The 13,402-nt window shown below is 37.4% G+C and overlaps 1 protein-coding gene across 2 annotated transcripts; it reads left to right on the plus strand.

Annotated features, from left to right (window-relative positions):
* The first annotated feature begins 1,443 nt into the window (after positions 1–1,443).
* LOC107850819 (R3H domain-containing protein 2) lies at positions 1,444–11,565 on the plus strand. Of its 2 annotated transcripts, XM_047400843.1 has the most exons (6): positions 1,536–1,824; positions 1,963–2,076; positions 7,773–8,484; positions 9,927–10,293; positions 10,829–11,199; positions 11,294–11,565. In XM_047400843.1, exons 1-5 carry the CDS (start codon positions 1,755–1,757, stop codon positions 10,874–10,876), a joined length of 1,311 nt encoding a protein of 436 aa, XP_047256799.1. In that variant the 5' UTR covers positions 1,536–1,754; the 3' UTR covers positions 10,877–11,199; positions 11,294–11,565. The 2 variants fall into 2 exon arrangements, with proteins under 2 accessions (XP_016551073.1, XP_047256799.1); XM_016695587.2 differs by having other exon boundaries at positions 1,444–2,076.
* The last annotated feature ends 1,837 nt before the right edge of the window (positions 11,566–13,402 follow it).

Below are 13,402 nucleotides of genomic sequence, written 5' to 3' on the forward strand. Positions count from 1 at the left end.
AAGGCTTGTACCTATCAGGCCACTAACCCAACCGAATTTGATTCAATTAGACCTTTTTTGCCTACGTGGCACTCCGCGTGTTGTCCACTCAATAGAAGCGCGTGAGGCACAATTTTTTTATTAAATAACGAATGAAAACGTGTCAAGTGACACTGAGGGCCCAATTTTTTTTAATAGTAGAATAAATAATATTTTTTTAATTAAAAAACTTATATTTAAATTATTTTATTAATATAATTTTTAATTATTATAACTTCTTAATTATTTTTAAAAAAAGAGGAAGCTCCCCCATCGTCTTCCTCCCCCCTACCCCCATCGTCAACCCCCACCCCTCACCCCCAGCCCAGTCCCGTCGTCATCACAACCCCCCTCCCCTCACCCACCCCTCAACGTCAACTATAGTCAACTTAAAAAAATCTGAACTACTATCCTTTCATTTTGCCAATTTTTGTTTTTGTCATCAATCTTGAAATTTGTTACACCAAAACTCATTATCCTAATCCAACTTGTTCTGAAAATGACCAAAAAGCTCTTATTGAATTCAAGAATGGTTTAATTGATAACACAAATGTTTGTCATCATGGACAGGGCAAGATTGTAGCAAATATGATGGAATTTACTGTGATGAGAAAACAGGAAATGTTGTGAAAATTGATTTGCATTACAATAATTATCTTCTTGATGGTGATATTCCACAAAGGGTGTTAGATAATCACATAAAAAATTTCTTAGGAGGTGAGTATAGTCCTTTAGTTAAATTGGAGCATTTGAGTTACTTAAATTTGAGTTATAATTACTTTGTAAGTATCCAAATTCCATCTTTTTTTTGGTTTGTTAAAGAATTTGAGATTTCTTAATGTTTGATGTAGTGGATTTGGAGGATATATTCCATATAATCTTGGAAATTTATCAAGATTGGAACATTTATATCTTGGTGGATGTTATGGTAATGTTATAGGACAAAGAAATGAGTTTAAAGTTGTCATAATCTGATTGTTGGAAAAAATGGAGATTTCCGACGTGGAGATGACGGGTTGACGACGAAATAGAGAAGAAGATGAATGAGGGGGGCAGGCGTGGGGGTGGGGGGGTGGGGAAACGAGGGACCAGATTTTGCTTTTCATTTTTTCTAAAAATTTATAATTTTTATTTAGTAATCAGTTTTTTATTTTTATTTTTTAAAAATATTTATAATTATTGGATTTAATGCCATGTGTCATCTTTTAATTCGTCAATTTTGCCACCTCACGCGAGTATATTACACACTTTATATCTTTTACTGATTAAGTAAAAAAAATCTGATTAAATCAAAATTTGAGTAAGTTAGAAATCTGATAGATACAAGCATTAATTGAGAAATTTAAGCAAGTTTTTGAGACAACTTTAGTAACTGACGATTACCAGCCTAAATACATCTACATGTCAGCGAATTAAAACGAGATCAAGTATTTCTAAAGCGACACCCCTTCACACAATCCCCACTCTCACCTCCCATCCATACACACACGCGCCATTAATATGCATGCCCTCTAAGCAAAGCAAAACAAAAATTACACAATATCGTCAAACCCCCCTTTCACACATTCTCTCGAAACCCTAGAACAATTTCCCCCCTTTTCCCCTTTTAGATTCCCTCAATCTCCATGAAAATTCTCCAAATCTCCATATCCAAATTCTCCATAATCCTAATTCAATGATTCTCTAACTTTTTTTTAATTTTTTTTTTGTTAAATTTGGTAAAAAAAATTGAATCGATGGAGGGCTCTGTAACGGATGATCTCGGAGCCCCACCGGAGTCATGGGAGGTGGCTGACTTAGATGCTAGTATGAGGCGACTTATACTTTCATCGTCTTCGAAGAAGAACAAGGATAATATTGATTCTTCATCTGTTGATAATAATAATAATAATAATAATAATAACAATAGTGATCAATCTGAGCTGCTCGATTCTTCGGGTACAGGTACAGGTGGTGGTGGTGGTGGTGGTTCAGGGAGTGTGTCGTCAGAGGATGTTGTTAATACTGTCGATCAGTTTCTGCGTGAGGCTTTGCAAAACCCTCGTGAACGCCTTTCCGGTTAGTAATATTTAAGAGTTTCTTATTATTGTGCTGATTTACGACAGGTTTAGGATTTGTTAGCTGATTATTATGCTTATTTACGACAGTTTTAGGATTTGTTAGTTGATTATTGTGCTGATTTACGCCAGGTTTAGGATTTGTTAGCTGATTATTATGCTTATTTACGACAGGTTTAGGATTTGTTAGTTGATTATTGTACTGATTTACGCCAGGTTTAGGATTTGTTAGTTGATTGTTATGATATTTCATGACAGGTTTAGGATTTGTTAGCTGATTATTGTGCTAATGTACGACAGGTTTAGGATTTGTTAGCTGATTGTTCTGCTATTTAGGATTTGTTAGCTGATTGTTATGCCAATTTTCGACAGATTTAGGATTTGTTAGTTCATTGTTGTGCTAATGTGCGACAGGATTAGGTTTGTTAGCTGATTATTATGCTAATTTACGTGAGGTTTAGGATTTGTTAGTTGATTATTATGCTAATTTATATCAGGTGTAGGATTTGTTACTTTTGTACTTGTTTGACATGTGGATAATTTTATTTTGTGGTTGTATAGTCGTGGATGCATTGGTGTTAGTTGTGTCAATCAGTTAACTACAGTTGAATTGTAAATGAGTTGGTGTTGGATGCGGGAATCAAGAGTAAATGCAATGTTAGTAGTTTTTAGTTTTGTTCGCCGTGCTGCCCTTCTTCTCCTCGGCAACACCTTTTTAGTTAGTATTAATGATTATTATGCTAATTTGCATTAGTTTTAGGATTTATTACTGATTTTTGTTTTAGGATTTGATTTGCTTCTTTTGTGCAAGTGAATTTGCTTGTATAGTTGCAACCACGTTGCTGTTAATCGTGTCAATCAGTTAACTACAGCTGAACGGTGAATGCAATGTTCCTATAGTTTGACGAATTGTAGTAGCTAGTAAGTGTGTTATTAGCTATGTTGTGCGGACTCATGGGTTTCACCGCCGAACCCGTCCTAACGCGATGCTGGTGTGGGTGCGTACGCGGGGTGTATCTCCGATTCGGTCAAACGAATCCGGAGACGTTGACCCAACATTAAGAACAAAGTTGTCTGTCGTCGCCGCAAGGGAGAAAGACCGGCGAAGGGTTTAGGGTTATCGTCGCTGGAAGAGAGAAAACCGGTGACTGTAATTGTTGTTGTCGCCGGAAGTGAGATATCCGGCGACTGTTGTCATCGCTGGAATGGAGAAATCCGGCGATTGTAATTATTGTCGTCGGGATTTGAATAGTTGGGAAGGAAAAGAAAGACTTCTTGGGAACTGTGACGCATAATTTTTCAGATCTGTTAGGTGGTTTTTAATAAACAATTTTTTTTAAATATAAAAAGAATTTTATATTAATATAGTAAAAATATATGTACCTGATGTTTTTTCACAACTTTTTTTTTTTATATTAATATAGTAAAAAATATATGCTCCTGTTCATTTCCAAAAATACTACTAGTATATACTATTACTAATCCTAATTGAAAAAGTAACTAAAAGTTATCTTAAAAGTTAAAAGTGGATTTTAAAAATATCTTCATAATTCTATATTTATAATATTTAATTTTTTTAGCCGAATCCTCGCACCCGTATCCATACTCGGATTCGCACCCCCCAAATCTTAAAATTAAAATTTTGACGAATCCGACTCTCGGATCTGCACCCGTCTCAAATACGCTCACCCTAGTCCATGCAACTTAGGTTATTAGTGGTCTTTATTAAAATATCGTGTTATGATTTTAGGATAGTAATCATGTTTATTATGCTAATTCGCATTAGTCTTAGGATTTGTTAGCTGATCTTTTGTTTTGTTCTGGTGTACATATTGAATTGCTTTTTTGGTGCAGTGAATTTGCTCGTACAGTTGTGGTCACATTGCTGTTAGTTGTGTCAATCAGTTAACTACAGCTGAATTGTAAATTATTTGATGTTGGCTACAATACATGAATCCTGAATGAATGCGATGTTAGTATAATTGTAATTTGATGAATTTTGTAGTAGCTAGTAATTGTGTTATTCGTAGTATTTATTAAAATATCGGGTTATGATTTTAGTATAATGAAGTTCATTATAAAAATGTAATTTTGTGCTAAACTTGTCGACTAGGTTGCATGGAATAGGGTGCGGGTATCCGAGATGGGTGCGGATTAGAGAATCGGATTCGCCAAAATTTAAATTTTAAAATTCGGGGGTGCGAAGCCGAGTATGGATACGGGTGCGGGGATTCGGCTAAAGAATTAAATATTATAAATGTAGAGTTATAAAGATATTTTAAAAATCTACTTTTAACTTTTAAGATAACTTTTAGTTACTTTTTCAATTAGGATTAATCTATAGTATATACTTGTATTTATGGGAAACCAACAGGCACATATATTTTTTTACTATAGGCACATATATTTTCTTACTATATTAATATAAAAATTCTTCTTTTATTTTAAAAAATTATTTATTCCATCTAGTAGATCTGAAAAGTTATTCTCCACAGCTCCCAACCTGTCTTTCTCTTTCTTCCCAACTATTCAAATTCCGATGACAATAATTACAATCGCCGGATTTCTCCATTTCGTCGATGACATCAGTCGACGGATTTCTCCCCTCCGACAATGACAACATTCGCTTGGTATTCTCCCTTCCGACGATGACTGCAGTCGCGGTTTCTCACTTCTGGTAACGATAACAATTACTGTGCCGATTTTCTCCCTTCCGGCGATGATAACCCTAAACCCTCCACCGGTCTTTCTCCCTTCCGGCGACGGTAACTCTAAACCCGCCACCGGTCTTTCTCCCTTCTGGCAACGACAACCAACTTTGTTCTTGATGTTGGGTTAACATCTCCGGATTCGTTTGACCAAACTAGAGACGCTCCCCGCGTCCGCACCAGCGTCGGGACGGGTTCGGCGGCGAAACCCACGAGTCCGCGCAACATAGCTTATCGGTGCGTTGATAGTTTTGGTAAAAACCTGAAAGCTAAAAGACCTTTAAATGGTAAATTCTTTTATAATCTGTGTAGTAGTAGTAGTATTTCCTTTGTGAATTGCACCCTTTTTGATACTCGCTGGTAATAAGTTTGAAATATGCTAATTCCGTGCACTTGTGCTTGTATAGTCGCATTCACATTCCTGTTAGTTGTGTCAATCAGTTAATTACAACTTAATTACAACTAATCTGTAAACTATTTGGTGTTGGCTGCATGAATCCCAAATGAATGCAATGCTAATATAACACCTTAGTGAGAGGACAAGACAGTTGTTGTAGTTCAGTTTGGTTGATCACACGTTTGGTAAAGAGTCTAAGGCCAACTTCGGTTTAAATGGTAAATTCTTTTATAATCAGTGTGTAGTAGTCCTCCCTTTGTGCATAGCACTTGCTTTGATACACAATGCTAATAAGTCTGAACGATTCAAATTACAGTGCATTTGTTTGTATGGTGCACAACCAGAATACTTTTCGATGATTGCATCTTCTTTTATGATATCAGAGAGAAAAGGGAATTGAGGCATCAAGGACAATTAGAAACTAGATTAATTGATATTTCTTCATAAAATAGCTAGAGGAACTGAAAACTAGTGTTAATCTGGAACATCTTGCTGAGTCATTGTCTATGAAGTGTGTAAAATTACAGTAGACCTTGGTTCAAATCATAGCAGAGAAAAAAAAATTTCTATCCGCCTAAGCCTCAGCAGATAGTTACCGAGGATGTGTTGGTGGGAGATAGCATGTACTCGTGTAATGGCTGAGGTGTGTGCAGTGAGGCTCAAACACCACTCTTATTTTTGTAAAAGGTAAGGTGATACTCTTATTTAGAAAAAGAAGATCAAAGCATTGGATTCAATGAGGGAACTGATAAGCAGTGAAAATTTCATCTCTGAGGAACCAAGTTTCATGCTGAGTTGGATGAGATTCTTTACATGATCTCTCTTTTGGATGACTACAATATCAGATTGGATGCTATGTCAGATTGCTGAAATGTAAAAACAGTCTATGTAATTATTGATTTTTTTGGCTGCATCCCGAAGATAATAACTGTTGAGAGAAAGAATATGGTCCAAACAGATTGAACCTTAGAGGACAAGGCATGTGTCATTGCCTACTAGCATGTCATTTTATTAGAAATTTGAGATATAATGAAGGAGTAATCTGTCAATTCCTTCCACCAAAGTTTGAGCATTGGGAGGGGCTTTTGTCTAATGTCATGTTGCGTGTATTTCAGAGAAGATTGGAGCTAAGGACTAAGGAATTAAAGGAATACATGCCAGTGAGCTTCGCAGATAGGTTCTACTAAAATCCTCGCAAAAAGGCTAAGAAGGTAACTTGGAAGCTAGTACCTGACACTTGGTTAGCTTTCATCAAAGGTAAGCAACTCTTAAATGCAACCATTGTAGAATGTGTAGTAATGCCAGGATGCGAAAATAAGATTCTTTCCATCAAAAAGGGCTCAGCCAAGGTGACCAGGCAGAATGCTCAATCACATCAGGTTGGTTAACTGATTGAAGGACTTGTCTGGAAAGGATGGAGGAAGGGGTAGTTCACAATGAAATTCTACTACAAATGGGCTATCATCTTACAGAATATCTCCACCTTGCTGTCCCCAGGAAAAAAGGGATTTAATTAAGGTTGCACAATTTTCGTTCAAGGTCTATTTTAGTCCTAAACAACTTGCAGAAAGGACTCTCTATTTGCAGCAGATGCGTTTTGTGTGAAGAAGAATCTGAGGATGTCAATTATTTCTTTTTGTGTTGCGCCCCGGACCCTGCGCATAGCGGGAGCTTAGTGCACCGGGCTGCCCCCTTTTTTCCAGCTGGAAGATTTGGCATCTGTATTTGACCTTCTTCAAGCTTAAATGGATGACTTCAAAGACTACCTCTAAGTTTCCTTAATGTTGGATCAGAAGGCTGTAGAAAGAAGCAAAACCATTATGCAACACCATCCCCGCTTGCAGCTGGTGGGTAGTCTGTAGGTAAAGGAATTCTGGAACCAAATGTTTTGAAGGCAATCAGAATGTGTAGTTTAAAAAGGACAAATGTGATTTTTGCTAGCCCTTTGATGTGACATGCACACATTTGAGAGGCTCTTCTAGAATTCCACAATTCCCTGAGGCGCTGAGTTTTTACATCAACAGCTGTGTGCAATGCCACTTTTTGTGCTCAGATACATCATTGGAAGTCTTTGCTTAGTTATCAAAACAAGTTAGAAGATAAAAACCATTTTACGTAAATCTAGAAGCAGAAAAGCACATGTTTTTGAAGGATTTTTTTTTTCCATTTTTGACCTTTGTGAAGTTTAACATGAATCTTTTCCACGTTCTGAAAAAAGAGAACTTGAACCTTTTCAATTAGAAAAAACCTTGTTCTCTATTATATATTTTCACTCGGTTATGTAGTCATTAGTTGTTATTCTGGGATAGGCTCTTGGTCATTGAATACCGGTTGTGTGTTGCACTTTTAAAAATATTCATTGTGTAATACTCTACCTTCATTTAGGTGCTTTTTCCTATTCTTATATCTGTCGTCATTATTTTTTCCAATGTGTTTCCAATAGCTAGATTCTCTTTAAATATGTCACTGTATGTGGTTTATTCTGCTTTCCTTCTTCTTTTGGGTTTGCGGTTGGGGGGTGGGGTTGGTATTTGTTAGTTGGATTGATTATCTTTATCTTGCACATATTGATTTGTCATTGCCTTTTCTCAGTTCTGAGGATGGAGCAAGATGTTGAAAAGTTCATCAGGGATCCTGGTCGACAACAGATGGAATTCCAACAGCTGCCTACTTCCTATTTGCGACTGGCTGCTCACCGTGTGGCACAACACTATTCACTACAGTCAATGGTTTTGTTGGACAATAGTTTACCGGATGGCTCGGGTTCCAGAATTATTGTGCGCAAGACTTCTGAATGTCGGATGCCTTTGATTCGCTTGGCTGACATTCCAGTGAATTTGCCTCAAGGAGATACTGGTGTGGTTAAGGTTGCCATAAAGCAGAGGCCACAGAAAGGTTCACATTTAGCAAGTGGGTTGAATTCAAATTCATCGAAAGGAAATTCTGCTAAAAGTGTTGAGGAAAGAAAGGAGGAATATAATAGGGCTCGAGCACGTATTTTTAACTCTAATAGTTTAAGTGGGAGCTCCAACTTAAAACCTGAAACTGAATCAAGGTCACAGGATACTTTCCAGTATGGTCCAATGGGCATACCACAGTTGGAAGAAAAAGCCAGTCCAGTTGGCGTTTCTGATTTGAATGCTGGACGGGGTCTGATTGATTCTTCAACAAGTAGCAGTAGATCAGCTAGAAGTAGAACAGAAAAGGAGCCAGTTAATAGGTCTAAATCTTATAATAAGGTGGCTATCTTTCGTGATCGGGAAATTGATCGGAAGGACCCTGATTATGACAGGAACTATGACAGGTCTTTCTTAGTTCTCTGCTGTTTTGTGAATATGCTGTAAAGTAACCCTTCCCCTCAGTTTGTGTTCTGTGTATGTATTGGTGGTTCAGTCACGTGGTATCCTTTTAACATGGATTGAGCGGATAGTTTACTTCTTCTCTGATTGCGTCTATGTTAGTAACTCTGTATATGAATGTTCTACAAAATCTTCATCCCTATTAAGATTTACTGACCAATCTGGATAAATGCTTGTCTATGGTCATGATTGTTCTAGAATGTTTAGTGTTACACTAAGAGCGATTTGAAGTATATGTTGGATCTGTGATTCTTTTATTACGTGTCTGACTTATGAAGCTCTACCACCTTTGTACTCTTTGCTTTTCGTATAGGTTCCTCTTTTTTTTTTTCCTTTGTGGGGTGGGTGAGGGGTGGGTGTTGAATGGAACAAGAAGTTTGGGGTATAGTATGCATTTTGGATGCATAAGAGCTTTTAAGAATGCCAACCTTTTTGTCCGTTGCTTCAGGCAGAGAGTAAGATTAGACAAAAAAAACTTTTTCCTTGTACTGGTCAAGCAGATTTTGATGGAAAATCATAGCGATAGTGATCCTATCTATATTTGAATATACTGAAGTTGTGGCAACTTGCATTTACGGAAGGACAACCCCCTTCACGATTCCCCATTTTTATCCCTTTCTCCGTCATGATCCTCTGGACAGTGTGAAGAACAAATTGCAAATCTGGAGTATATAGTGGTAGATAGGACGTGCACATGTCCAGTCCAGTCCAGTCCAGTCTCCTGGAACACACTACTCTAGATGAATACCTTTTGTCCTTTTCTGCCTCCCGTAAAAAAGGGACAACATCTGTGTCTGGGCACCAAATAGAAACCAAAAAGGCTAAACAAATTGTTTAAGAAGAGGATAGGCCTATTACATAATATTGGAAGACCCTGCTATTAACAGCTAGGAGGTAGACTCTCAAAGAGGGAAAGAAGAACCTGATTCAAAAGAGGAGAAGGAGAAAGTATACAGAAAGAAGAAGGGGAAGGAACCTGATTTGAGAGAAGCTGCTATCATTTTGAAGCTAAGGTGGTTTGGAGCCACTAGTCAGTTTCCTTTATTCTCTCTGTTCCTTCTCTTGCTTCTCTCCTCTCTAATGCATGATCTAGGTTGTCAAAACTAATTTGTGACGTCCTATTGATATTTGATGCTACGTGAATTCTTTATATACGAATATGTTTTTGGCATTTTCCTCAAAAGCTTTTAGTACTACTTGTGAGGTTCTTTATGCTGTACAGAATTATGTGCAAATATAATATATCCATCTTCTGTTGTGCCCCCCCCCCCCCCTCAATTTCACGAATTGCCTTTGTGCTCGTGGTTATTTTCATTGCAATGCTCACGTCGTTTCTTGCAACTTAGTCTATGATTCTAATCGGGCGGTTGACTTTTATTATTTGTAGATACATGCAAAGGTTTGATCCTGGGTTTGGATTTACTGGTGGCCCGTACACAATTCAACCCATGTATGCTCCTGCAATTAACTACAATACTGAGTTTCCCCAGCTTGGGTCTGCTCTTCGGTCTCCCATTTCTGCTGAAAACCAACCTCGTCCACTTCCTCAACATTTACCTGGGCCTTGGGCAACACCGACTCCTGGTATTGGTTATGGTCCAGCAGAGAGCATGATGCCTCCCCCTTTCAATCACAATCATGTTAGTGCACGCTCAAGCTCAGCTATATATTTGCATTCAACCCAGTATCCTTGTCAGCGTCCTGGAATGACTTTTATCCATCCTCACGAGCAGGTTCACCAACCCTTCTCACAGGTATGGCAAATTAACTTTTTCACTTCAATAATTTATTTGATGAACCTCCAGAGACCTAGACAGATTTAAGAGAGAGTATGTACAAACTCATATTTGATATGGCGAAGATCTGTTTCTTAACTACTGTTTTAACCTAACATGTTCACATTACCTAACCCTCACACTGTGAGAGATGATGATAGATTAAGCTTCTGAAGCAAATTTTTGTGAGTGGGGAAATATTTTTGGCAAAGAGCATTCTGGCATCCTTCATATTTAAGTGCTTGGTTACTACATAAAGGATATAACGATGCAGATGCCAAAAGAGAATCTAATGAAAGCTACACTTGCCTCCTGCTTGGATGCTTGTTGAAGCTACGGAGTCTTCTTATGCTAAATTATCTTAATTTTTGTATTGGGGAATTTTAGCCTCTCTTTGTTTCACATGAGATTTTATAATTAACCGTCAGTAGTTGTGTTTGACATCCTGGTTTATTTTTTCCGCTTTATGGTTTGCTCAATCATTTGATTGCTCCTTCTGCTCATGGTTTTCCAGTCTCATCAACTTCAACCCGATGGTTTTGGATTAGCCCGGCCCCGGTGAGGGGCGCGGGCCATGCCTGGATCCTGCCACATACAATTCAGCATCTTGAGGGGGATGCTGAGCGGCAAAATGTTGCAATTGGCAGGGTGCAGGCATGAACAACTGAGACGTGGTGGAATGGATTGTTCAGCTTGCAGTATTTTCCGAATCCATCCACCAGTCTCAGTTTCACAGAGCCTCCTGCATTGCTCTGAGGATGCTCATATTCCCTGGCGCATGGATGAGCACTCAAAGCTATGTTGAAAACTATGATGGCGATGATGACGACAATTAAATCAGCCAGAGTTCAGAGCTGGCAATATAAGAAGTTTGATCTGTTTTAGGTTTGGTCTTATTTTCCGTCAACTTTTTGCCCTTTTTAAGTTGCCTGTTTCTACGTGTGAATTATTGTAACAAAGTACTACATTTATTTCACAGCCTCATCAAAGCTCCAAGCAGAAAAGGAACTTGGTTAGAGATTTCGAGCAAATGTGTCAACAGGAATGCAGCTTTTGGTAGCTTTGGTGCCAGATTGACAGTGATAATGGAGAGCTCTGTTCTCCTATGGCAAAGCAATCTCCAGGAGAGACTCTGCACATTATATGTATTTAAATGGAAGATTTCCCCCTTTTCTTTAACTGTTTTGATCCTTCACCGACTTGTTTGTAGATGATGTGTTTCGTTGGTCAGAACTCTTCCATTGGTCGTTACCACAGTGATCCTAACCAGTAATTATCCCGGTGTCGTTCTATGGTTGACATCCAGTTTCCAACAGGATGAAGACGAGTGTGATTACGATCAGTGCCAATTTGATACCTGGTGGTCTCACACTTGCTCGTTTTCGTCTACAGAAAGACTGGGTAACTCCTAGAGATGGCAGTGTATTTATTTACCCCTAATAGTTTGAAGGTTCCTTCGGGGACGTCCGATTAAAACGTTTTTGTTTCGATAATCGTTTATGTTTCGAAAGACGGTAACAGTTGCTCAACCAAAAGCAGTAATTGCCTAATGGTCTGGTTTTGACTGCTTCTGCAACGTTACGTTATAAAGTTTAAAATTTGTAGAAAATTCTAGTTTACAGGAAAGCTTTAAATATCAAGTAATAGAACACAACGAACAAGCAAGAATCTGAACTAGTGGACGCAAATCCAGACTTTTCTCCAGAGTGGAATGCCCCAAATTAGTCTAAATTTGTATTGGAATAAACGGGTTGAGCATGTGTAGGCTAACAAAGATGTGGTCTTTATGAAGGGGCATTACAAACCATTTCTTCGGGTGAAAAACGCATTCCTGCTCTTTATGTTTAGTTTGATTAGGCATGGAGTTAAAGAAATATGAGAACACTGTAGTCTAAATAAGTTTATGTATAGTTTGATTAGGCATGGAGTTAAAGAAATATGAGAACATTGTAGTCTAAATAAGTCAATTCTTTTTGGGTCTGCTAAAATTGAAAGCGTGCAATATAAATTGGGACTGAAGGAGCATCTTATGTACAAAAGAACCGAAGACGTTTACACTTGAGCAGTAACACATTAATACCAAAACAATCCTAAACCTTGCAATATTTGCTATTTTTCTTGTTCTTGTTCTCCTTTTCTTCTTTTTCCGTTTTAGGGCTGTGGGAAGTATTTGTTCTGTACCCAAAAAAAAAAAAGAAGCGACTACCTTACTTAAGCAGTTTTTCTTCTTTCTCAATTGAAGTTTCTATATTGTGTTTTTTTTCAATCAGTTGCAAACTTCTTTGTGACATAATTATTTTTAAACTGTCTTTGATGATTTACATGAAACTTGGAAGGTGAAAGTACAAGCTAATATTGATGAGTGTGTGAGCCTATTCAGCCAATTTGACGGTTTAATTCAACGTGATTAACTTCATCAAAGAACGCAACATGAATAAATATCATCTTAACCTGCTAAGTTCATATATTTAGATATATAATTACCATGTGCAATGGGATTAATTTGTTGTTATTATTCAAACATATGATTGTTTCCAACCTAATTCATTTCTTATAAACGATATTCTTGCGTTACGGATATTTATATCATGAGCAGAACTATTGTTATGCATATTGATATTTCTTGAAATGCAATATGTGATTGTGTTTTGTAAAATAGAATGCTATGGCGAATACAAGCTATCATTACTTATAAGGGATGCAAATGACTTAACAACATTATATTGTTTTTTTTTTTTTTTTTTTTTTTAATGTTAGTCTGGTTCTGCCAGTGAAAAAGAAAGATAATTTTTGGAGGTTTTGTATGATTTACCGTAGCCTTAACAAATTCACTTTTTCGGACAAATATCCCATACCCAATGAACCCCTACCAAAGGGTTGGCTCTGCCCCTGTATCAAGTTTGACATATACTCTTGCCTTTTTGTAGTAAAGATGGTCGTTTCTGTTAAAAGAAAAAGCAGTCAACGTCGGAACAGAAAGATCATTGAAACGATTTAAAAAAAAACAACTAGTTCAACAATCAATTGTTGAGAATGGATATAGTTCTACCGCTCATAAATCATCAAATTAACCGGATTATTCAGTATC

This window comes from Capsicum annuum, chromosome 12, assembly GCF_002878395.1.
Source record: "Capsicum annuum cultivar UCD-10X-F1 chromosome 12, UCD10Xv1.1, whole genome shotgun sequence".
Classification (NCBI taxonomy): domain Eukaryota; kingdom Viridiplantae; phylum Streptophyta; class Magnoliopsida; order Solanales; family Solanaceae; genus Capsicum; species Capsicum annuum.